At 39.1% G+C, this 23,919-nt stretch overlaps 1 protein-coding gene across 1 annotated transcript in view; it reads right to left on the bottom strand.

Moving 5' to 3' along the window:
- Positions 1-23,919, bottom strand: part of PRKAR2B (protein kinase cAMP-dependent type II regulatory subunit beta) — a 90,271-nt gene that overhangs the window by 51,550 nt on the left and 14,802 nt on the right. The window contains exon 2 of the mRNA XM_072867425.1: positions 7,267-7,302. Within this exon, the coding sequence (XP_072723526.1) occupies positions 7,267-7,302 (36 nt within the window). The remainder of the gene's footprint in view (positions 1-7,266; positions 7,303-23,919) is intronic.

The following is a 23,919-nucleotide window of genomic DNA, read 5'->3' as shown; positions in this document are numbered from 1 at the left end:
ATCACCTTATCTTTAAACTGCTGTGCACATACAATTACAGCTATACTCTGTAGGAGTTATGATGCTACGTGCTTCGTGGAAAGAAAACAGGGATTGCATGTAGGGCATTCCGTTCCTGATGCAGGCAAAATTAGTGATACACATTCCGACTTGAATATTGATGCTCCAGTTCCTATAAGCTCAGGATACTCCTCATTCCTTAACAGAAATGGGTGTTGGGTAATTCCTCAAGGTTCGTGAAGGATTTAAGTGTTACAACGATGGTAACTTTAAGAGAGAGACCATGACAAGGAAAGACAATATTCTCTGTAAGAACTGGAGAGTACAGACTATACAATGCATTTGTGCAAAATCACAAAATAAAGAAGGGAGTATGTTCTCAGCAATTAGCAATTGAGGCAGTTGCTGTTATAGAATATGGTGGAAGAGGCACGGCTGCGTAGGAAAGCTGCGTGAAACAGAAGTGGTGACTGCCTTGCAAGAGGAGCAGGAAGTAAACCAAGGGCATGTCCGCTCACACAATGATGCACAGTACACGTCTGCACTCATGTACAGCTGCAGCCCTGCAGAAGTCAGCACGGTCTAACAATCCCTTCAGCAGGCTGAACTTAGGTAAAATATCCTGCTTCTGTGACCTTCAGTAAGCCACAACTTGCAACGCTGATGCGCTACCATAAGCTTAGGTGCCTTCTTTACTGTGCTCTGTCATGCAATGTAGATACACGCTAAAGTTCTGACAGCACTTTTTCTTCTGGTTTTCCTCACCACTACAACAGCAGCCATAGTGCTTATTGAGTTTTAGTAATATATACTACTGTATGTCAGCTGACTATGTCCCCGTTTATTTAAAAAACCTGAAGGATTGGGCATTTTAAATTATGGATTGACTACATGTGTGTAAGAGAACAAAGATGAATCCAACATCACTTGAATTCAGTTTGGGGGTTATTCATCACTCAGAACAAGCAGAACCAGTAACTCTGCTTGAAGAACTACACTGGAATTACTGGTTCATCAATAAAGTTCTTTATTCTTCCTTCTGTCACTATGACTTGATATGCTTCTACAACAACACTGCCTCCTACCTCAGCATTTCAAAGGGGAGTTTGCAGTTACTTCAATCCTCACCATTATTTTTGGTACAGCTCCAGCTTCTGCCTTACTGTATAAAAGGGAATAGCACTTCATTTCAGTTAGCTGCCTTTCTCTGAGAATTTTTAACATGCCATAGGAAAGTGGGTGCCAATCTCTAAGAAAATCTCAATATAGTTCAAGCAGACTGAAATTACGAATGAAATATTGTTCCTAGGGGCGTATTCTATTCTTGGCCAATAGTATCGATTTGCTCTTCCTAAATACTAGTTTATATTTAACAATTAAATTTCATACCACCTATGTTCTTCCATACATATAATTTCAGAAAGCAATTAGCCATTCCTTCACTGACAGGACTCCCGTGGTCTAAATTCAGTAGTTTCTTAAGTAGGTTGTCACATTTTCTGTAGAAATCATTAAAAACTAGCAGTGATATATGTAAATGCTACTGTGGGCATGACTAATCCACAGTCCACACATCTGTTCAAAATAATGAAGCCCGAAACTTTTATCTTGTCACTTTCTTCCTAATGGCACCTTATGCAAAGATGAAGAATGAAATGAAGAACAGATAAATTGTTCTGGCAAACTTGCTCCCAGATTTTCCCTTTTATGAAGGCTGCACAGAACCTCCCTCCTCCTACCTGAATGCGTGCCAAAACGCAGGCATCTATCTCATGACAGGCAGAGGCGTGAGCCCTGTGCGTCAGATGGGGAGAGCTGAGAATGCCCATCTCCACAGCCACGTGATGAGGGCCCAGCCAACTTGGGCAGGAAGGGCCGTGGGCCAGTCATGCCGTAGGGACAGCCCGGTAACATGACCTGTGTGTGACCAAGTGTGCACGCATATGTCCAGTCTCTGATGCGGTGGCACTGTCCTGCTCCCAGCTGTGCAGTCACAGGGCTTTGAGATCTGACAGACAACCCACCGCTGATGTCATCATTATACATAATGATGCTATAAAAGTACTCACTAACTTGTTTGTGAAGTGTTTCACTGTGTGTATGTAGTATTTTAATAAAAACAACTAGCTTGAGGGTCTTAGAAATTAATCAGTGTGTTTCGATTAAAAGATTTACTTATTTCTGTTGTCAAATGTCATAGGTTTCCTATTAAGTGTTTTCTGCCAACTGAGTTTAACAGAAAATATTTCTAACCTGCAGAAATTCTCGCTGGAAAATATTTAAATAATTGCAAGGCTTGAGCAGAAGTGAACTAAAACAACTTCTCTACCAATTCAAATGAACTACCATCTGTGTTAGACAATTCCATTATCACAGCTTTTGGGCACCTCAAGCAATTAAGAATAAAGAGAATGTTGCATCTCCTTCTTTCTCTTTAAACTGTTGACATTTTGTAACCCTAAAATTTGTAGAGTCAAGTAAAATGAGTTTTGGATCTAAGAGAAACTTCCGTAAAGGGGGGGGGACGGGGGAGGAGGGCGGGACGAGAGACAGGCCACTAAACACAGCCCCAACTTTATCAGAAATTACCACAGTACATAAGTGTACATAGAAAAATATTTTGAATTTGAGTACCTGCTAAATGAATTAAACACATCCTTTTCACAGGGCATAAAAAACAGCTTCCTTCTTTCTCAGCCTTTCTTCTTCAGCTAATCAGCCATGTACCTAAAAGTGACAGTCCTTAGCAGTGTGTGTAAAGGCCCAAAATATTTCCAATTTCAACAACTGCAAATTACAAAAAAAGTTCCGAAGTAAAAATAAAGAAAAAATAATAATATTTGTTGCACAGAGATCTTCTCTAGTGTCATGTGAGATTCTCTCTCTCTTTCTCACTTAGGTTGATGGCTGATGCAGTAGGTGTATAATGGAAGCATCAATTTACTTATAATGCGTTTCTCTTTTTTTTTTGGGGGGGGGAGAGGTCCTTTACCGGCATCCATGGTGAAGAAGCCTAAAAGTTTTCACCTTCTCTGCTTCCTTCTATTCTTTCCACAATAGTGGTATCTCCTTGACTGCAAGTTTATTCCAGATATACCTAAGCCAGTTTCTCCCTAGAGGTTCAGCTGATGTACTCTGCCTGTCGACTACGTTTAAATTGTTTTTGTTTAGAGCTTTGTGGAGAAGCTGGCAAATAATTAAAGCTACTTCTCTTTCCCATTTGGTTGAAAGAACAACATTTAAAGCTTCATTTATTTCCATTCCACAGGACAAAAAATGGTATTCTGAAGTTAGATATAGTTTGGGGGAGAGGAATGAGGAAGTTATCTCTGTTGTTAATAAGAGATGCCCCACAGATGCCCATGAGCCTATCTACCAGTCCTTTTTAGCTTAGGAAGGCTAACTCACAGCAACTTCAGTTAGGTTCTCTTCACTCTTTCAGAAGCTTAAGCAGCTACATAACTGAAGTAACTTTATAGACTGTTATCTATTTCTTAATTAAGACGATATTATACATTTGTATATAATACTAGTAAATGGGTATAAATAGCATCCGTAAATGGTATCTATCAAGTATAAATTTAAGCTCATTCTGTAGCAAACCCATGCTGGGTTTGTTGCATTATTCTAAACTCCTGCCAGTATTTAATGAGATAATGTGCTTGTTTATCTATCTATCAAGATGCTGAAAGGCAGGAACCCAATGCTTCTGCTAACATACAGAACCACGTTAGCCTTCCACCCCTAGGTCTCTCATACTTAGATGGATGAAAACTAATCTCATCCATAGCAAGAAAGTATCTGTCTATATTCAGAAACTGCACCTCTTGGCTACGTTAGGTTATTCAGGAATTTCCACTCATTTTTCACCTCATGAACATACTCACAGCTTTCTCTTCCACTTCAGTGCTGCTTCTACCTCCATGGCCCCCTTTCTTCCCATCCAAGTCTCTTGATTGCCTCAACAGTTTTTATCCTTTCTTTTCATCTCAGTCCCACCAGATTTTAAAAAGAAAAATTAAGGATTAACTACTTGCAGCTGTCTCATTGTTCATTCTAGCTTTATAAAGTATTTTTAATCTCCTCTTCTTGCTAAACTCCTCTATTTAAGACTATGATAGCTATTATTCTTTGTGCATAGCCTAGAACAATGGAGTGCATTATTAACTAGCCCGTAAGTAGCTATGTCATCAGCACTATGGTATACGTGTATTTTGTGTATAGAGCCCACATTGCATATATACACACATATGCATAAATACACAGAATAGATACTAAATTAAGTAGCTCAATAAGTTTTAAGAATTGAAATTCAAGAACAATTAATTGATCCTAGCTTACTTACGCCTTTATTCTCTATATACCAATGACAGTATATTAATACATTCACAGCATGTTAACAGGAACAGCTGTTAAATAATAAATGCCTTACTATATTGTTTTCAGCAGGTGCTTCAGCAATTAAACTCTGGCTGCTTAATTTCTAGCTCAGTTAGGAAAAATAACTATATCTTATGCCAAGTATAATACTAGGTATTATCCCAAGAATAACAGAAATACCAAAATCAAGATATCCGCTGTAGAGAATTAGTGTTCTTTGTGAAGAAATGTGTCATCTCCTGGCTTCTCCCTGCTTATCATTGCAAGAGCTCAAAAAGCAGCTTTTAGCAGAATAGTCTAGGAGCCTTTACTGCGGATATCATTGGATGTTTTGCCTCAACTGATGTCAGTAGTTCAGCTCTTTCCCCATCCCACCACTGGCTAAAGGCAGCCACTACTACCCCTCTTTCAGATGTAGTTATTTGAGAGCCACAGCACAGGTCAGTTGGAGACCCAATGAAAATCAACATACCAAAACCTCCTGTATTTCTATTTTCTTTAAATCAATGCACCCTCAGGCAGCACAACTCCTAGATCTATGCAAGGAAAGTAGAGACAACCTATGGGCAGAGGCGTGACAAAGGCAGGGACCCTAAAATCACACTCTCAGAATCAGTCTGCAGTATCACTAGATCACATGCAACATGAAACCACGTGCTACAGCTAACTCTCAGAATATTCGTCATTAATTTGGAGTAATGTTCATCAGAAGCAAATCTTCAAAACCACTCAAGAATCATCAACCTTGCACATTTCAAATTTTAAAATAGCTCTTAGCTAAATGGCCTAAAATTAAGAGAAATTTGTATTTGAGAAAAACCCTATGTTTCACTTGGTCAGGCTCTCATTTCCTAAACATGAGAATCAATTTTGATTACAGAATGTTATTAAGCTACCAAGCATAAAAAAACAGCTACTATCTGGCTTTTCCACTTGCAACATATCTTGACTACCTTAATGTAGCCAAACAATTGTTCAATTTTTAAAAAGTATCTAAAAATACGGTTAGGACTGCAAACATCCCTGTAAAATGTCTGTATTATCAGCATAGTCTGTTTCATGTTTTTGATTTTATATTTTATCAATCAAGTTTCTTAAATGTACTGTACCTCTCCAGTAGTCATTTAGTGTTTAAGAAGAAAAGAACTATCACCTTTCATGGGCTTCCTTGTTTGAAAAATAATTATTTTGATTATTAAAGCTGCCAGAAACTTAATAAAATAGTACATACAGTAGACTGCAGTATTACCTTGTTCCAGCTTGAAGTGTATTCACATGATTTACATCTGGACCATACCATACAACGTGACTCATTATTCTGAATAAGATAACTGTTTTATCTCTCCGCAACAAGACCAAAACACATGAAATATTAATTGCCCATAGAAATTATTTCCCCAATAATTGTGCAAAAATTTCAGGCTTCTAACATGTTTCTAGTTTCCTTTTAAACAAACATTAAAAATAACTGATTTTTTTTCCTAAGTATTAGCTTTTCAAACAATCAAACTCTCCTACTGACATGCAAAAGCTTATCACACATCTGTTATAAGGACTGCATTCATTAAAGTCAGCTATCAATCAGTCACTGTAAAACTTTCCTTAAAACATGCAACGTAATTTGCATAAAGCCCTGCTCACTCTTACTGAGAGCTAGTTAAGGAATCATTCCTTTCATTTCATGCTACAGTACCTCATGATGTATTATCATTACTTAAAACATGAGAATATTTGCAATTAATTACATTTTCTTACTTTGTGCTACATATGCTGTACACCAATCCTGCAAATGCAAACCTCCATTTTTCTATACAGTTCCTTAGTAATCCTGACTATTTCCACCAGTATTTTTTATATTGACAAGGAACTATCTGACTGAGGCTGTACCTAGCAAAATTAGAAGTCTGGATAGACTTACTGCATTATGGAATACAAACTTTATTACATTTACTAAAAATGATCTGCAGTTGAGAACAGAAAGCGTTTTGTAGTTAGATTTTAAACTTAGCATACCGAGATGACTAGGAACAGCTCACATCTCCCGCTCTGCTGACTCTTATGAGCCAGTCATGAGTCTCATTACATTTAGTGGTGGCTTTTACACCCAACTTTCAGATTCATAGTATTTCAAACAAATAAGACTTAGGTTCTGGGCCTCGTGCTTCAGGAGAAAAAGCCTCAAAAATGAAGCCTAAAGGCTATGATACAGGAGAACAATAAGAAGAGGCCAAGAATATTAATTTTTAATTATACGTAATTTGGAGGGATCTGTTACGTGTAATGGAATAAGGTAAACAGTCCTCTGAGCTGGCACGAACCAAGTTAACTTGAAGAATACACAAGTCGGCACAAAGGTAGGCAGGCGCACTCCTAGCACAACACACCACCACCATGGCAATACTGCTTCTAGGACCCAATCTGCCAGCTCTGCACAGAAGAACAACGCACCACGTACACAAACCAACTCAGTTTTGAAAAACGCAGGGAGATTTCTAGCACAGTGGTACATTTTCTCATGAATAGATGATCACCAAATTGCTGTTTCAGGCTGTCTATGAAGTAAGCAAGACAACCCTGCATCAGACTACATTCAGTTCTTGCTTTCAAAATTCAGTTCTGTTAGGACTAAAATTATTTTCTTTAAAGGAAAAAAGAAAAGCTTGTTTTTCATAAATTCCACAGCAACCAGAAGGTTTCATGCAAGTTCTGTGACCTGAAACCTTGGCTACATTTTTCAGAAAACGAGATAACAAACTGAGGTTAACCTAAGTCAGTCATGTTCAAAGAAATCTGACTGTCATATTATGTTTTACATGACAATCACCATCAGCATTATGCTTCAACTATTATGTAGACCAATGAAACATGCAACTTTATCCAACTTACCTGATGCTCGTCTGGTGAATCGGTTTATTACTGGAGCTGAAAGAAAACATGACATTTCAATTAGATTATTTTTGTAATAGTCTAACACACTTTAAACATAACAATGTTATATTTCATTCAAAGTGCGACAACTACAAAAATCTGTTAACAATTATTTTTGTATCTTTATAGAAACCCATGTTAACTTCATACACACTTAAACATTTAAGCAGCTTTAAAAGAGATGGTAGATAGTACCCGGTAAGCTTTCAAGACCTTTTTCAGCTTCTTAAGAGTTACTGTTACTTACTGCTGTTTATGACTGACAGTGAAACATTTAGATCTGCATTTCCATTATTTATTGAGAGCACAGAAATTGGCATCTTGCAAACAATGATGCAAGCACGGATTTAAAAAAAGATGTAAAAAAAAAAATTTTACTTTTACAAAAGATACCTATTAGAAATCTGGCACCAAAGATAGTCCTATAGAGAAAAAGACTAATTTGCAATCCCATCTGAAAGATCAATTTTTGCTTTGACTAACCTTTAAAAACTCCTTGGGTAAGTCAATAACAATGCCAACCCCCGCCCAAACCCCAGTTTTACAGTGCAAATGACTGTTTCATAGTGACACGTTGGCACATCTCCAACTGTGTGCTGCAAACATTTGGGAAACAAGACAGGAGTCTGATTCAAAACTTGTTTCTACAGTTTTTCCTCTATTTCATTTCCAGGTTTACCAGCTTCTTCAAGAGCTACTAGAGATAAAATAGATAAAGAAATAAAGTTTTGTGTTTTGCCTTCCAAATATAACCTTCAGTCTGCTTCTAATTAGTATAAAACACTGGTCTTGAACTCTACTTTCAAGTGATACATTAGCTGCTGGTATAAACAGTAAGAAGAAAATCTGAATGACCTAATTTCAAACGTGGGCAGCAGCTACATTAAAAATGTATGCCCTTACAGGGTGTATTAATATTCAACCTTAAAAATCGCTCTTAATGTTTACATGGAATTGAAAGATGAAAAATATTGAATTTTGTTATTTTATCCCACTTAATTGTACATGGGAGTTATGCATCATTTCTTGAACATCTAAGCCAAGATATAGAGAAAAAAAATTGCTGAGAAAATAGGAGAGACAATAACAGCTTGAAATGCAAACTGACTTTTTATTCCTTTGGGGAGAAAAAACCAGAGCAAAGCAACAATTTCTGAACCGCAGTCGCAGATGGTTTGTGCAAGCACATACAGTAGTGACAGGTCCAAGTGGCACGAAATACACTGGGAAACCCGACTACAGCGGTTCAGTGTGCTAGTCATGAGCAAAGAAACCTCTGGTGAATAAGCTATCACAAACCCCAAACATATATATAAATAAACAAGAAAGTAGCATAACCAGCAAAGTTAAACATGAATTCTAATTCCCTCCAACAATTTTTTTTTAAATAAAGAGACAAGAAATTTAGACACACTTTTTATTAGAGCAGACACCATATTTTATGCAACTACTGTTTTGTAATATAGGGGACTGTTTCATTCCTCAAAACTGTTGATTTTGTTGCTAGCATTACGGGCCAAATTCATTTCAGGACACTAGTCATGACTGTCACCATCAGATGGCTGAGCTGTAACCTCCAGTGTGTAAATTAGCAGCAGTTCTCAGCAGATGTGCTCATATTAAAAATATATATATATATTTGGAATCGGACATATTTCTAGCAAGAAAGCATAAAATAGTGCTCTGCTCCCACTAAAAAGCCTTCCCCAAATTCAGGGAGGGTATTTGGCTTTAGCTGTCAGTTCTGTACATCACCTGTAGATATGAAGATTTAACTCCTCTAGACAGCTACCTCAGCACATTTTACTAACACAAAAAATAATACAACATTAAAAAAAGAACATCTAACACAAAACTAACATAATTTGGAGACTATGACTCTTTGAAACAAGTTACTGGGACTGTCAAAGAGACAAGTCATTTTCCAGCTACATGCATCTAAATTCACTCTTTTATTTGGCTGCAGGAAGCTTAATTTATTTTACAATAGATTTTAAAAATTATTTACTGTGAGGGAAAAAAAAATAGCAAGAATGGCAGAACCTTGATAAGCAACTATTTTTGAGCTCATTTGAGTAATCAGTGTTTGAGCAGCAACCAGGCAAAGCCTTCCTCCCCAGACTGGGATTTCATGAAGGTCATCCAAATGTGTTACTGGGAGATTTAGAACCAGCACCCACAGTTCTTTCTTATGGAGCAAGTTGAACTACTCTCTATTTCTCTTGTAGCAAATCACAATATACTTTTGTTGCCCAGAAAGACGAAGGCGTTAGCTTACAAGAAGATCTCAGAGAATCATCAGCCCTACAGAAATTTAGCTGATATTTTCACTACAAAGTAGATGCATGGTCAACCAGGTCGCTAAAATGGCTGGCAGGATAAGCATAGTAAGGTGGGCAAAATAAAGTCTAAGAAGCATTTTGCTGGAGCCATTAGAAAAAATATATTAAATTCTCTTTCAAACATGTCGGGAGGTGAAAGTCTTGGCTCAGAAACAAATGGACAAATCGATGGCAGAAATATTCAATGAGGGATATTAAACACTCTTCCTGGAGCCACAGAGCATCAGGAGCAGCAGAGAGATTGCCAGGGAAGAAGCACTACTTGCTCTGCCTGTGCTTATCTTCCCTGGATATCTTTTTTTAGCCCTTGTCCTTACTGAGTTCTGGGCTAGGCCGACTCCTAGGCTTGGACTGAGATGACTCTCCTGATTCATAAGGCTCAAGTGAAAGTGGCACCCACAGAGTACCGTGCCAAGAGACGGTCTTGGCATCCAGGTTTAACTATGAGGGCAGCTTTGAAATTCTGCTCACAGGCCACAGGGATATTGCACTTACATCCATGGGTTCAAGTCCTGAGCTACACGCATGCACAAGAAGCGTTGCTTAAGTACAGTGCTTCCCACACTGCTGCTGCAGCTGCTCCCCAACACCCCTGCTCACCACTCTCCTCTCAGCCACATCCAAAGCAGCTTCTCAGGACTTTCAGTGCCTGCCTGCAGGCACAGCAGAAAGAAGCTGACTGTTCGCCTCTGTAGGCTGCCCAAGGACTGCTCCCTACCATGAGAAACCCAGGCAGCCTTGTCAGAGGGCTGCCCCAGCCCTGACAACACCCTGCTTGCAACACTGCTGACACACACCAGTTCACAGCACCACAATATTCTAGTGAGGGTAAACTCAGGAAGGGAACGGGCTCGAGGCAAAACCTATGTGGCTACTGAAGTTAACAGCAAAAATATACTTTATCTTAAAGGTTATAGTGACATTGTGCTGAGGGTTGGTTGCTCAGAATAATTCAGTAAAACAACTTGCTAGAAAAAAACTGCTTACAGTAACTTACAGCAACTTACAGCTATACCCCCCACCCCACCACATACTTGTGCAAAATGTAAAAGGAACAAAAAACAAGGATTGCAAAACCTTGTCATTGCAAAATCCAGGGATTTTTCCCAATAAAGGGTAACCTGGCATGCAGATAAATTCAGAACATGTCCAGTGACATTTGATTTTTTTACAGTAAGAGTGCTGCACCACAACTGAGCAATGTACTGCTGCGCACAGAGGATCTTGTTTAAGTGCATGGTGTCACTCCAATATTGAACATGACCCTTCATGTTCTAGTTTGTCTCAACCAAAATCTGTTACAAACTTACATAGGGGAAAGTGAATAAAGCGGGGGGAAAAAAGAGAAATGTCAGGGGTCTGCATCCTGATGAAGTTTTGATTAAATTACCATCTGAAACCGTGCAAGCTATCGATCCTTATGTGACATGCTACAGTTGTTTTGTTGTTAGTGCTACATAAGAGATAATTCCACCATCTAAGATGTTACTTGCCAGAAACTGAAATTCATGTTTGCAAAGATGACTCATGACCATTTTCTCAGATGACTGTAAAAAAGTACAGTTTTTAAAGTATTTTAGCAATACAGATCAAGTAAATAAACAGAAATAATTGATAAAAGGTCAAAAGAGGCTGAGGTGTTTTAATATATCTATTCACCATATATCTATACACCTAGGCTGTAAACCCAACATCAAACTACATGAAGCACGCACTAAAAATTCTTCCCTCACTCAACAACTGTCTAACCATTGCTCCTTTCCTCACTGTACTTTACCTCTCATACTGTTCTTTATGAGCATTAAGCAGTTATCACAACCACCCTGCAAAACAGACCATAAAAGCAGCATAATTTTGTAAGTAGAGGAGGAAATGGGAATCTATGGAATTGTTTGCAGAACACCAAGACTAAGAAGGTAATGCTAAGAAAGGATTCCTAGCTGGGCATCCTCTACACGGTTAACTTGTTCGGATAGCTTGAGCTGTCCCTTTTTGCAGACTCCCAATTTAAGTGCTCAAAGTCAAGTTTGCTTCAGAAACTATCAGAGACTCTTGTGCCATTAATGTCACCTGGAATAAGAAGCTAAACACATCGCAGACATTAGACAGGCAGCCTTCCTAAGAAGTCAGGGACTGTCAGCCTGGGATTTAACAAGAGGTTCTGCTTACCAGGGGCTGCTAAGGACATGCTCAAGCACTCTCTAACAAGCAGACCTGTAAACTGGTGCCTTCTGCAGGTCTGCAAACCAGGCAAATGCACAACCCTGGGCTGTGCTGCAGAGCACATGGGGACCCCATGTGTGCCCAAGCCAGGGTGAGCACACCTGGCTCTCTGCAGCTGCTCCAGTGGACAAAGACCAACAGGAGACTGCTCAGGTCACATTTATGGCAACTCAAGGCAATGCTCTTTTAGAGCAAAATACACAAAGCCAAAACACCTGCTCCAAGTGACAAGGGCTGGCAGGAGATTAGTGATTGATCTTCAGTATTGGTAAAAATTAGAACACTTTCCACAAGCCCCACTTTCTGTTAGCCACTGTAATTTCTTGACATGGCAAAGGGCTAAACCCCCTTAAAAAAACCAAACAAACAATTAGATTCAGCCATTACATGTCTAAAGCCCTCAAATCTGGCAGCCCATAGCCCAAAAAAACCAGCTCTGTTTACAGAGCAGGAATATCGCTAATATATCTTAGAGGGTAGACACAAACAGAAATATCTGCACCATAGTGTATCATCCTTGGCTGGGAGACTCAAATGCCCCAAGTGAGGTTATGAAACAAAAGTGCCAAATCATACATTTTTTTCTATCCTGTTGAGCACAAAACAGTGTTAAAACTCTCAAGGACCTCACTGAGGTCAGTGGGTTAAACATAGCCCAGATTTCAACAAGAAACTGAGAACCTGCTCTCAACACACCACATGATTTTATATAGTCTAACTCTAGTGATTTCAGAAGATTTATTCCTGATTTATGCATGTTTTGTCATGACGTATCTCAAAATCCCAGGCCAAATTTCAACCGATGAGCATCATAGGCACTACGGGCTCCACCTTTTCAGTTCCAAGCTCACCTATTTCTCAGAGGTTCAGCAACTTTCAGAAATACTTTGAATGATGCCTATTGTAATCACATTCCTATATTATGCAAATTAACATTAACCTGTCTTCTTTCATAAACAGATGATTAATTAGAATGAACTAATCAGAACAAGAGAAAAATGAAATCTAAATGAATGCCTTTCTAAAATACATGCCTTAGTCAGACTTATGTTTTTATGTCCCAAATGGATGAAATACAGTTAACTCCCCATTACCCAGGACAATGATAGACTGGGACACCATAGATAATAATAACAGTAATAATTTGGAGCCCCTCTAATTTCCCTCCATCGCAGAAAACTTCCACTTTCGTTCAGGATTATTCCAGGCAGAATTATTATTTCAGAGCACTCCTAGGTTGAAACAGACATAAAATAATACAATTATGTTAATGTACCTTCACACTAATAAGACCTCACAAAATCTCAAGTAAGGCAGGACAAGCACCACCACTGCCACCACCCTGTGTGCTCTCACCCATAGGAGTCACCCACAGCCAGTCTCAGCACCGGCACGCCTGTCTCTTCCAGCGCTGCTGTAGGTTCAACATGGCTGGTGCTGAGCCTAGGCTAACAAAACAGTCTTCCCAAAGCTAACTCCACCCAGATGCTTCTGCATGCCGAGTTCTGCAGGCACATCATAGGGGCAACTCAAGTTGCCTCTGCACAGGGGGCAAGCTATGGGGCAGCACTGGAGCTGGCTATAAAAGCAGTTCAGCTGTGCTTGTGCAGCACTACCAGCACGGGCAGCAATGGCACAGGTAATCCACAAGCGCAATAGCACAGACTACCCACAACAGATAATTTACCAGTGGAGAACTAACAGCTGATTGTATTTATTCGGTACCATACCCAAGGTCAAGGTACATGGTCTTTTCTTGCTTAGAATCTCTAAACATTAAATAGTACTAGAATACAGATTTAGGAAGATTATAAAACTCAAGCTGTTAAATGAAATTACATAAATTATGTAATAAAACTGTAGAATATAGATCCCTATATTCCTTAAGAAATTTGTTACAGTTGGAATAACTTTAGAAACAGAGCTATTCTTCCTTCCAGTTATCAGACTCCAGTTGGTACATTCACTGACAGTTTGAAGAAATGACTCTGACAAACGAGGGAGTTGTCAGCTCTATGGAGAATGGTTCTCGTCTTTTCTCTGTGAAAGGCCGTGACGACTGTGAGGAATGAGGAGAGGGGATGAGCCCAGGGAATACGCAACTATTATTCGGAAGACAAACAAACAGCCCTTGCAATACAGTAGTTAGACAGAGCATAGCTTTCTAAGTAAGCATGTTTCAATTTCCAGAAATTTAACAGCAACAGTAATATTTTAATGATGAAATACATAAGATATATTTTATTATTTCCCTCACCAAATAAGTCAATCTCAAAAGATGATATTTTTTATTAAAAGCAAAAATTCAAGAACAGCACATAGGCTGGGCTTTTACACAAGGAGAAAGGGTAAATCACGGCCACACAGGTGCACGCTGTAAGTAATGCCTAGCCAAAGAACCTGAAAGGTTAGACAGCATAGCTGCCACCGAATTTCCCAATAAACAAACATTAACATTTCAGGAGAACCTGAAGTCCACTCCAAAACACTGATTTTCCTTGGGGAGGAAGACCCACAGCTCCTCAAAGGGTAGGATCTGCACACAGGGGGATCTGGCTCCATCCAAAGAAGGGCGCGTTGCTGGAAGGCATTGCAAGTATGGGCTCTTAGGAAGAGTGTGCTCCCTAAGGAGTCATGGCTGCTATGTCCCCAAGGAGGCAGAATGCATACATATACATGCATTCATATACACAGGCAGAATGCAGGCAGTGAGACATGAAGTAAATGCATGCTTTCAGGGAGTTCTGTAGACAGCGACTGAGAAGCCCAAGATAGGGAAGAAATGGTGCTACAGTGGTAGTACTTACGTGCTACTGGGAGAAAAAGTGAGAGAGAATAATTTGGCTGTTGCAAGAAAAGTAGCTATTTTCTCTCACCAACATCTACATCAGATAGGATGCCCTAAGATTATTTTTTTTAAATTAAAAATGATATGTACAGATTTTAAAGCCATCTGTACCACAACAAATATAAACATAATTATTCCTGTCTCTGAAGACAACACATCTGTAACAGAATAAAAATATACAGAAACCAGAATATCCTGTTATCCCCATTTTTATAATATGCAAAAAACCAAACTAAATTTACAAGAGGTTGTAGTCCTAGATGCAGTTAGTCAAAACCAAATTTTGAGATTTTTATTGGCTCTACAGATTACTTCTTTTCATTTTTCAGTCTGGAAAATGAGTTCTATTTCACTGTAGAATAGTTTCTCGAGAAAGTTGGGAAAGCCTTAAAGTCACAATAATTTGAAAACTACACCAGATAATTGCCTTGTGCTCCTTGCGATTTAGCTCCGGAACTCATATTTCCAGAATTATGTGCTAGTACACTAGAATTGCCCTTTTCCAAACCCAACACCACGCACTTCCAAAGGCTACACAGGATTCTGTGGTCTCCTAGGATAACCTTCAAAGAAAGCTAAGATGAAGAATCCCAGCAACTTATTTTATACTTACAAATACATAAACTATCATAGAAAAAAGGCTGCCCAAAACAGCACAGAAGAAAGCTGCTCTTCTTTATGTATTTCATTCCACATACTAATGTGTATCTCCCAGGTGATACACACGAGTTGCTACTTCAAACCAAAAACCAAACAGCAAACTCTCCTACCTCACCTCTCTCTGACAACTACACAGTAAGAAGCCACAAATTATTTCTTCAAAACCCAAAAGCTTGACTTGATAACTTGCATCAAAAAAGCTCAGTAAAATTTTTGGCAAATTAATTCATTGATTATTAAGATGTCACCACACAAGAACATGAATTGAATATGCGGATAGATACCTTGGGTTTTGCTTTCCTGAAGATGAAAATGCTGTGTATCCATTTAAACACATCACTATAGTATCAGGAAAACAGCAATGTTACAAATGGAGTCCCTGAAAACATTTAATAAACAGAGAATCTAACATATTATTTCAGGATTTTTACATTATTTCCAGGTTATAATTAGTGTTGATGTTAAATATATTTGTTTTTAAAACGCTACTATGCAGCAGCACACTTTCATGGTCATGTTTTGACATGTACATACAGCCAGTCATTATGCCATAAGTTGGCTGGTTATTTAATCTGTCATAACACAAACCTCGAAAGAGAGGCAAAGAAATCTTTCCCACTTTATCAGTTAAGAGATTTCAGCTCTTATGAATAATTGATGCTGCACGTAATTACTAACACTGAAAATAAAAAGATGAAATGCCTCTCTGATGTGTTAGACCGATGACCCAATGCAGTGAAACAGGCTGTCACAGCCCATTAATGGGAATGAAATGCTGCTCTTGGAGAGCGTATTTACTTTTCCCACCCAAGCAACTAGTTCAAGATTTGGGCTTCTTTTTTTTTTTTAAATCTATTACTTCTTTCAGATTAATGTCTCATGTTAGAACATAAAAGTATGAAGTGAAGATGTTGCTGTACTGAATTTTTCTATCTGAAATATATATTCTGTTACACAGTGCCGCATGTTACACATAGTGCATTTCCCCTTACAAATTCATCCTTGTCACTGCTTGTGACCAATACACTTAGTCATTATCTCATTAAAAGCAACCAGTCATCTAGATAAGAAAACAAAACAAAAAAATTTTAAAAAAATCATTCACAGCAATATTTCTAATCCTCAGTTATACCAGAGGCTGTAACAAGTTAATTTGTGCTAGAATTTGTTTGGCACAAGCTGAAGATGTGTACCTGTGCAGAAGCGCTGGCCTGGAGTGCTTACTGCACTCAACCCCCGGTTACTCAGTACATACGATGAAAACTAACGGCGTGTATATGAGAAGACTCGTAGCCACCAGAGACAGTGTATTTCTAAAGGAAAAAGGGAGTATGAAATGAATCCTAAAAATACCAACGGAATAAGTGTATGAGGGAGGTCAGTCTTCCTGGGACATGCCCTGGGCTATGAAAACCCAGGTCTTCCCACAGAGCCAAAACCCAAGACCTGGAGCGCTGCTTTAGCTTGGTCACAACCTATAGATCCCATTTTTCTTTCACCCTCTGTTTTGTACAATTTGCCAAACTGCCTATTTCTGCCAAGCTGAGTGGGCTAGGTTTTTTCGGTCTTTTTTTAAAATATGATCACCATACCCCAACACCACTTGTGGTAACATCCCTCTTTGCTAAGCAATTTTTTACCATCTCCAAGGAATATTTTGCTATAGCCATAGCATAGTTTACAATTGCTACTAAACCCCATCCGATACAAAATGTCAGTAATGTTTTTATCTTGCTACCATCTGTAAATGGCTTCTTTCCACTTGAAATTTCATAAGCTATTTTAAGGATATTATGGTTATTTGCTTTCTAACACTGCAGCGTAGGTGTTTAGATCCAATTTCATGTTCTTTTCTGCTTTCTAATTTTGCTGCCTGAAGTATATTTACTAATGTATGCCTGTTCCTAGTCAGAATGAGAGAAAGAGTGGTCATTCTGCCAAAGCTCTACAAGCAATGCCCAAGTCAGTTGGGTGGTGCTGCTCATCTGTAAAACTATCAAATTGACATTTTATATGTCATCAGGCTTCAGGATCACCATCTCAGAAGATGAAGAATAATTTGCACCTGTCCTTGAATCAATATTTCTCTCAAACTGCAAAACTAGACTGCCCAAGATTTTACAAGAGGGACCTGTTCTCCTGAATTCCTGGTAGCCAACGGCTGCCCTTAACTATTACACAACTGTGCTTTAGGCACTTTTTTTTTTTTTTGTTACAAAATTTTGGCCTACGTTTTTTGTCTCTTGACAGCACCTGCAAGTTTTATTTATTACAAAGGAATAATGTTGCAATCTTGCTGATGGTGGTGGGTTGAGAAGATGTCATGGCTGTCAGTATTCTTCTCTGAGGGAGTACACCTTTGTGTGGAGTTTATAATTATCTCATCTATTTTATACAGTTTAACAACTGTGAACATAACTGCTTTCTCCCATACACATTCATACTACCCATGTTTAATCCAAAGCCTCAAACCCTTTAAGACTCGGGCTTTCCTACTATTATTCATGTTTTTGTCACTTTGCCATTAGGTTATTACAACAAATCCTACGTGGGCAAGCACCATTAAAACTTTCTGAAGTTAAGATTTTATACAAACTCTATGCCTGCTTCCTAGGACTACCTTGGCAGAAACCTGTGCTACGCAGTACCTTGATGAAGTAGTATATGAATATGTATGATCTGCAATCTGCACTGCCTGCTTATTCACTTCCTGGTGAAATTTAAGATTTTGGACTTGATGTGTATTTTAAAGTTTGCATATTTTAAGAACATTATGTACTTAAAGGGAGTTTCTCTTGCATTCATGATAATTCATTCTCAGCTGGTCAGGACTAAAATATACAATTTTGTTAGCTTTCAGATCATAAGGCAAAGCACATGTTCCCACTTGGTTTTAGAGAAAGGCTGAGAGAGGTACCTCATCAGAGAGCGCAGTGATTCTAAAAGAAAAAGAAAAAAACAAGCCCAAACCAAGTGTTATTGCTTGAATATAATGAGAAGAATAGCATTGAGACTGTTTGGGGGGGCAGACACGGGACCAAACCAAAGTATATATAAGCATCTAAATAGAAATGTCATGACCAAAAAAAGCATTATTCTGTCCTTACTCCTACCACATAAAAGAAGCTCGCTGATGATACCGATGGCAGGATAGTGTTTCCTGACTCCAGCATGCTGACTGACAAAATACCTAACACAGTCTGCAGGTAGAGCATATCACCCATTTTCTGGTCAGACATCTCACTGGTTTAACAGCCTACAAATAACATACTTCCCACCACTAGGCAAACTGTCCGTTGTCTGCCAGCCAACAAAACCAGCTAGTGAAACAAAAAAAATGAAAAAGTTCCAGTGTCCTCCCACCAGCTAGGAACACATCTGCTGGAGTCACTTAACTTGGCGGCTGACACATTCCCCAGGATCAGGTCCCACAGGTCAGAGTATAGTTTCTGAGAATGGGTTTGGGGTATTTTTAGGTTTTGTTTTTCTGCTTCTAGTAAATCCTTGTACTCTTAGGCTGCAGGCCTGGATAACATCAGCAACATAAAAGCCTGGGCTACCAGAAACTATAGTGTTGAGATTTGAGAGGTTGAGCCAAAGGTTGAAAAGGAGAAGAAAAAAAATTAAAAAAAAAAAAAAAAGATTTTACTGTTCACTTCCCATGTATGTGTAATGCTAAATTACTGCAAGCAGCGGTCAGGGATTACAGTGAAGCTGTTAGTCAAAGCACCCTTCATGATTTGGCCTTTCCAGTTCTCAGGGACAAGTGAATGAAGCACAGCTGGTGCTGGTAGCTGCACTTGCTTCAACACAGGCCTTAGGTACCCTTGCAATATCTGCTCTCATTTACTCTTGCAAACATGCAGGACAGCATGCAAACATGACTCCAGGGAGAAGGTGGGATACAGATTCACCTTTAATAACACAAGCCTCTACCTCCCTTTTAGACAGTCAAAACCACTATTGACATCCACAATACTACTGATGACGCAATAACTATAGAGACCCCAGGCGTCATTCAGGTTGACCATCATGAATGGCTTTATGAGTCAAGGAAGGGGGTAGAGAAGGCCACCAAAGAATCCCTGGTGACAGCAATAACTAAGTGGCTCCCCAAATCTTCACAGGTTTAATATTGAACTAGCTTCACACTGGCCTGTCAACACAGCACTGGCAATGCAGGTGCTACCAAAGCCATCATGAGACCTGCCAGACCAACTGAAGGATTGCAGATAATGGCAAAAATCCATTAACAATGAGCTACCGTGACTTCCAGTAAAACAAATTATTGTTCTCCCTATTGATAAAGAACCACACAAAGGAGCACCACATAGGCATATCATCCTGTCAATGATGCCAAAAGAGCTGCAGAAACTTATGTAAGCAAAGGCCATTATCTAATGTGCACCTCCCAAATTGCCAAGCTGACTGCCATTTTCCCCTGAACTGGGCAGGTAAAGAATGGTGGCAATTAGGGATGACCACTTTCCAAGTGACCAGGCAGCACTCCTCCTTGTAGCCATTGCCTCGTGATGGCTAGCTACTGAAAAAAAAAAAAAAAAAAGGGAAAACAGAACATGGACCTCATCTCCACGATCACCACCATCCTGACCCTGAAGCTCTCCCTTGAATGGCTAACTCCCAGTTTTGGAACACGATACCCCATCGTCAGCTATCCCTCTTCTCACAAATGTAGGCATGCAGAATATGTTGCACCTCACAGCATAGTATCTAGCACAGCACAGTTTGTCTTGTACTCAGTCTTGATACAACCGTGCCAGCGTTTGTATGACCGTGATCAAACACAGACCCACACTGCTGCATGTTACTGTCCCAATGCCAAGACATAGACAACAGCAAATAACGTAGCATATATATGGTATAATGCCTTTGTTTAGGTTCTTTTTCCAGGCCTGCACTCATCTCAAACTTTTTCTCTTCCATGGTAACGACTCAGAACTTCCCCACAACATTCCAGGATTATAGCCCAGACTACACAGAATATGTATAGAGAATGAACTGAGAGCTCAGTTGCCTCACTTGGTGTGGAGATTTTTGTACCCCAAAGGTAAGATTTGTGCATAATGATACCAAATGTCACTTGAGCCCCTTTATAAATCTAGTCTTTATTCTCAAACTGCCTCTTACTGAGTCAGTACCTGTGCCTCGATTATGGAGCCTTTGAGACCAAATAACTCACTTCTCAAGAGAATGGAGAGGTCAAAGAGATCCCACAGTATGAACAGACCTTATGGACACGTTAATAGGATATGACTTTTCTGTCCTGAACCAATTGACTGGTGCAAGAGAGGTGAGGGGTGGCAAAGGAAGCTGCAGATACCAATTTACTTCAGTACCTTCTGTTGTGTTAGTGTGACACAGAGATTACTGGTAGCACCTGAACAATGCTCCTCAAGAGAAGGGGTGGTCAAAGCACAAATACAAAGATCTATCTTCTGTCATTTGTTTTCTTCTTACACTGCAGTAGCATTAAAAGCATTCTATGAGATTATGTAAAACTAAATTCCATTATGTCTTATGGCTCCATTACTTGTGGATCACATTGAGAAATGTCTGAGTAGTCAGTGGATTTTTCAGTGCTACTCCATTGTGCTCAATAGTTTGGGTAGCATCTGAAAAGTTGCATCTGTTGTAGTAAACTTTGGCATCACAGTCACTTTCACTCCCATTTCATTTTGCCCCTGGCTGGCAAAGCTTGAGAATGTTGTCCTGACTTCCTTCTGTAACTATCTGTGAGATTCCTACCAGGGGCCAACTTTCCATGACTCTTGATAACAAAACTTTCCAACAGGCTGATCAGTCATCAGGCAATGAAATAACTCCTGGCATCAAATAATGGTCTTCCACCAGAGGGCTTTAAAAAAAAAAAAAACAACAAAAACACCACCCACTGCCCTCCCAGTTTGGATTCCCCTAGCAAAATTACATTTGATAATGACACCATTACCTGAAATACAGCTAAAAACAATCGTAACAAACATATGTGGTCATGACCCAAAGATCCCTTCCCTCTAGACCCATTCAAAAAGTCTGACACACACTTTTTCATGTAATCTATTTACTGTTACCTACCTGGGCAGATAATTTAAGATTCAGGTACTGAACATGGAAGTATACAGAGACAGAATAAAGGCAGACCAACAGACGCAGCTGGAGATCTGGAGTCTTGCTCTGACTCTCTGCTTTGGGGACATGACAGAAACTCTTTACTCTGTGTCTGGTGTCCTCCTCCAACCTCCACTGTCTTTCAAGAAATTTTACTTCTTTTAGAGCAGGTAAACAGTAAAGGTCAAGACTCTGCATCAGAAAGGAAAAGACAAAAACTAAGGGATGAGTTTGGTTGACTTTTACATGTCAGACTAGCAACCCACACCTCTGAAAAAAAATGCCCTGTTCCCCTGTTCTTGAAGCCAAGTCGATGTGCAAGCAAGCGTGCTAAAAAGCAGATAAGATGACTCCGACCTCGTGGTCTGGCTATTCAAGTGTCCAGAAAGACAGACTAGAGTTTCTTTTTCAGCTTACTGGAATATGCACGTTTTACATTATAACCTCAGTAGAAAAAAAATAAAATCCATTTCTGTAAAACACTTGTAAATTTCTAACATTGCTTCCTTGCTTTCTCAACAAATTTTTTAAAAAATGTGGACTGCTTCAGAAAGTTTCTGAAATTAAGGGATACTCAACTTCAGAAACTTCGGATAAACAATACTTTTAAGTCATGTTCCTGGTAGCCACATTAGAGTAGTAGAAAAGAACACAAGGAGTACTACTGCTACTTTTTCTTTTTGAAATTATTTTGGACAAGAAAAAAATAATTGAATTCTACTTTTTGTCCTACTAGTGGATTTTTTAAAAAAAATTGCAAACAAGGACAACTTTTTGTTTTTAAAAACACCGACACAAGACAAATTTATTTGCCCTTTATAGGCTGGGTCTATACATGACCTTCATGTTAAGTGTGACCAGAAGAGCATATTATTTAATGTAGGATTCTGTAATGGTTATATGGCAGGAGTCCATATTAATAACCACAAACTGTCTTTTGTATAAACAATTTGGTAAATGACAGTATGCGTTAAGAATATCAAGCAATGCAATCTCTTCAGTGTGCAGACAAGATAGTTCTGCATTCGCTTCGTGTGAGGTTGCGCTTGTGGTGGTCTGCTCCAGTTGACAAGGAATGGCTGTTGACGACGCAGCTACTCAAGGCCACCTCCAGCACATTCCACTCCCTGCAATGGCCGATCCCTTTTGGGGCAGCTGCTGGCTGGACAAACAGCTTTGCCTTTTCCTGCTCCCTCCTACTCACTCAGGCTCATGCAGAGTTTCCATCCCCAGTCTGCCCTGGGGCTCTGCCCCCATACTCCCCTAAATGAGTTCATGTCTACTTGGGAATATGCTCTTCTTTTCATTAGAGCACAATATTATCGTTATTATGAACTTTACCAGCACTCTCCTATAATAAAATCTGGAAGATGGCAAGCTGGCCCAGATCCCTGTAAGACAATGGCAAAATTCAGTAAAGTTTTCTCAGTTTTGGTACTCCTTTTATAGGCAATCTTTGTAGCCTAAACAGGCCGTATAGGTTTCCTCTGTTTACAAGAGCTTTGCTGATTATTCAGGTATTCCTACACATTTCAGTGAAAGATAAATCCATTATTTTCTACATTTGGCCAGAAAAAATGATGCACCAGACAAAAATTTATTAAATTCTAGCATTAGATGGGCCCTGGACTCTAGATACTAGAGTTTTTTTTAAAGTACTGCAGGCAAACAATGCTACATGAGCCCCTCACAACCCTTCATGCACATATTGCTACAAGGTCCCTGAAAGATGGGGATGGCAAGTATTCCATTTTACCAAGTTACAGAGCGTGCTCAGGCATACAGTGCAAACTACTCAAAGGCACACAGCAAGTCTGTGACACATATGGAGATTCAACCCAATTTGTCTTAACTCTGAGAGCCCTATTTTTAATTCCTGGATCATTCTTCTTTCTTAAAGGATGATTATCAAGGGATGAGATTAGAAAAGACCAAACCTTAGCCTTCAGTCCAAATTCCTTTGTCTTGTGGATTTGATCCAGACCCACAGAGTATTTAAATTAAATTTTTTTGGACAATTTTTAAGTATTTCTTATGACTGGCAGGATATGGGAAAAGTTGCCCTTAGTTACTATACTGCACCATTTAAACTCATTTAAAAATGTGTTTATCGCTAACTTGACAGACCATAAGAGCTTCATCAGGCCAGCCTATAAAAATAGACTCGTATGTATTTTCTAAAGCATATAGTTTCATAGGCCCTGTAGGTGTTCCTGTATCATAACCTTAAAATTTCTAGAAGTATTACAGGTGAACAGTATACACTTTTACAGACATGCCAATAATTCTGATTAACATGCCTCTTTCATTTGTTTCACAGCTCCAGAGCCAAATTTTCCTTTTTGCTATTAAAACAAGAGGTTACTTACAAATCAAACCACTTGCATAAAATATGTAGGATCTGACAGAGAG

This window comes from Ciconia boyciana, chromosome 1 (assembly GCF_034638445.1).
Source record: "Ciconia boyciana chromosome 1, ASM3463844v1, whole genome shotgun sequence".
NCBI classification, from domain to species: domain Eukaryota; kingdom Metazoa; phylum Chordata; class Aves; order Ciconiiformes; family Ciconiidae; genus Ciconia; species Ciconia boyciana.
The sequence above is the reverse complement of the archived record's forward strand: the minus strand, read 5'-3'. Positions and strand labels throughout refer to the sequence as shown.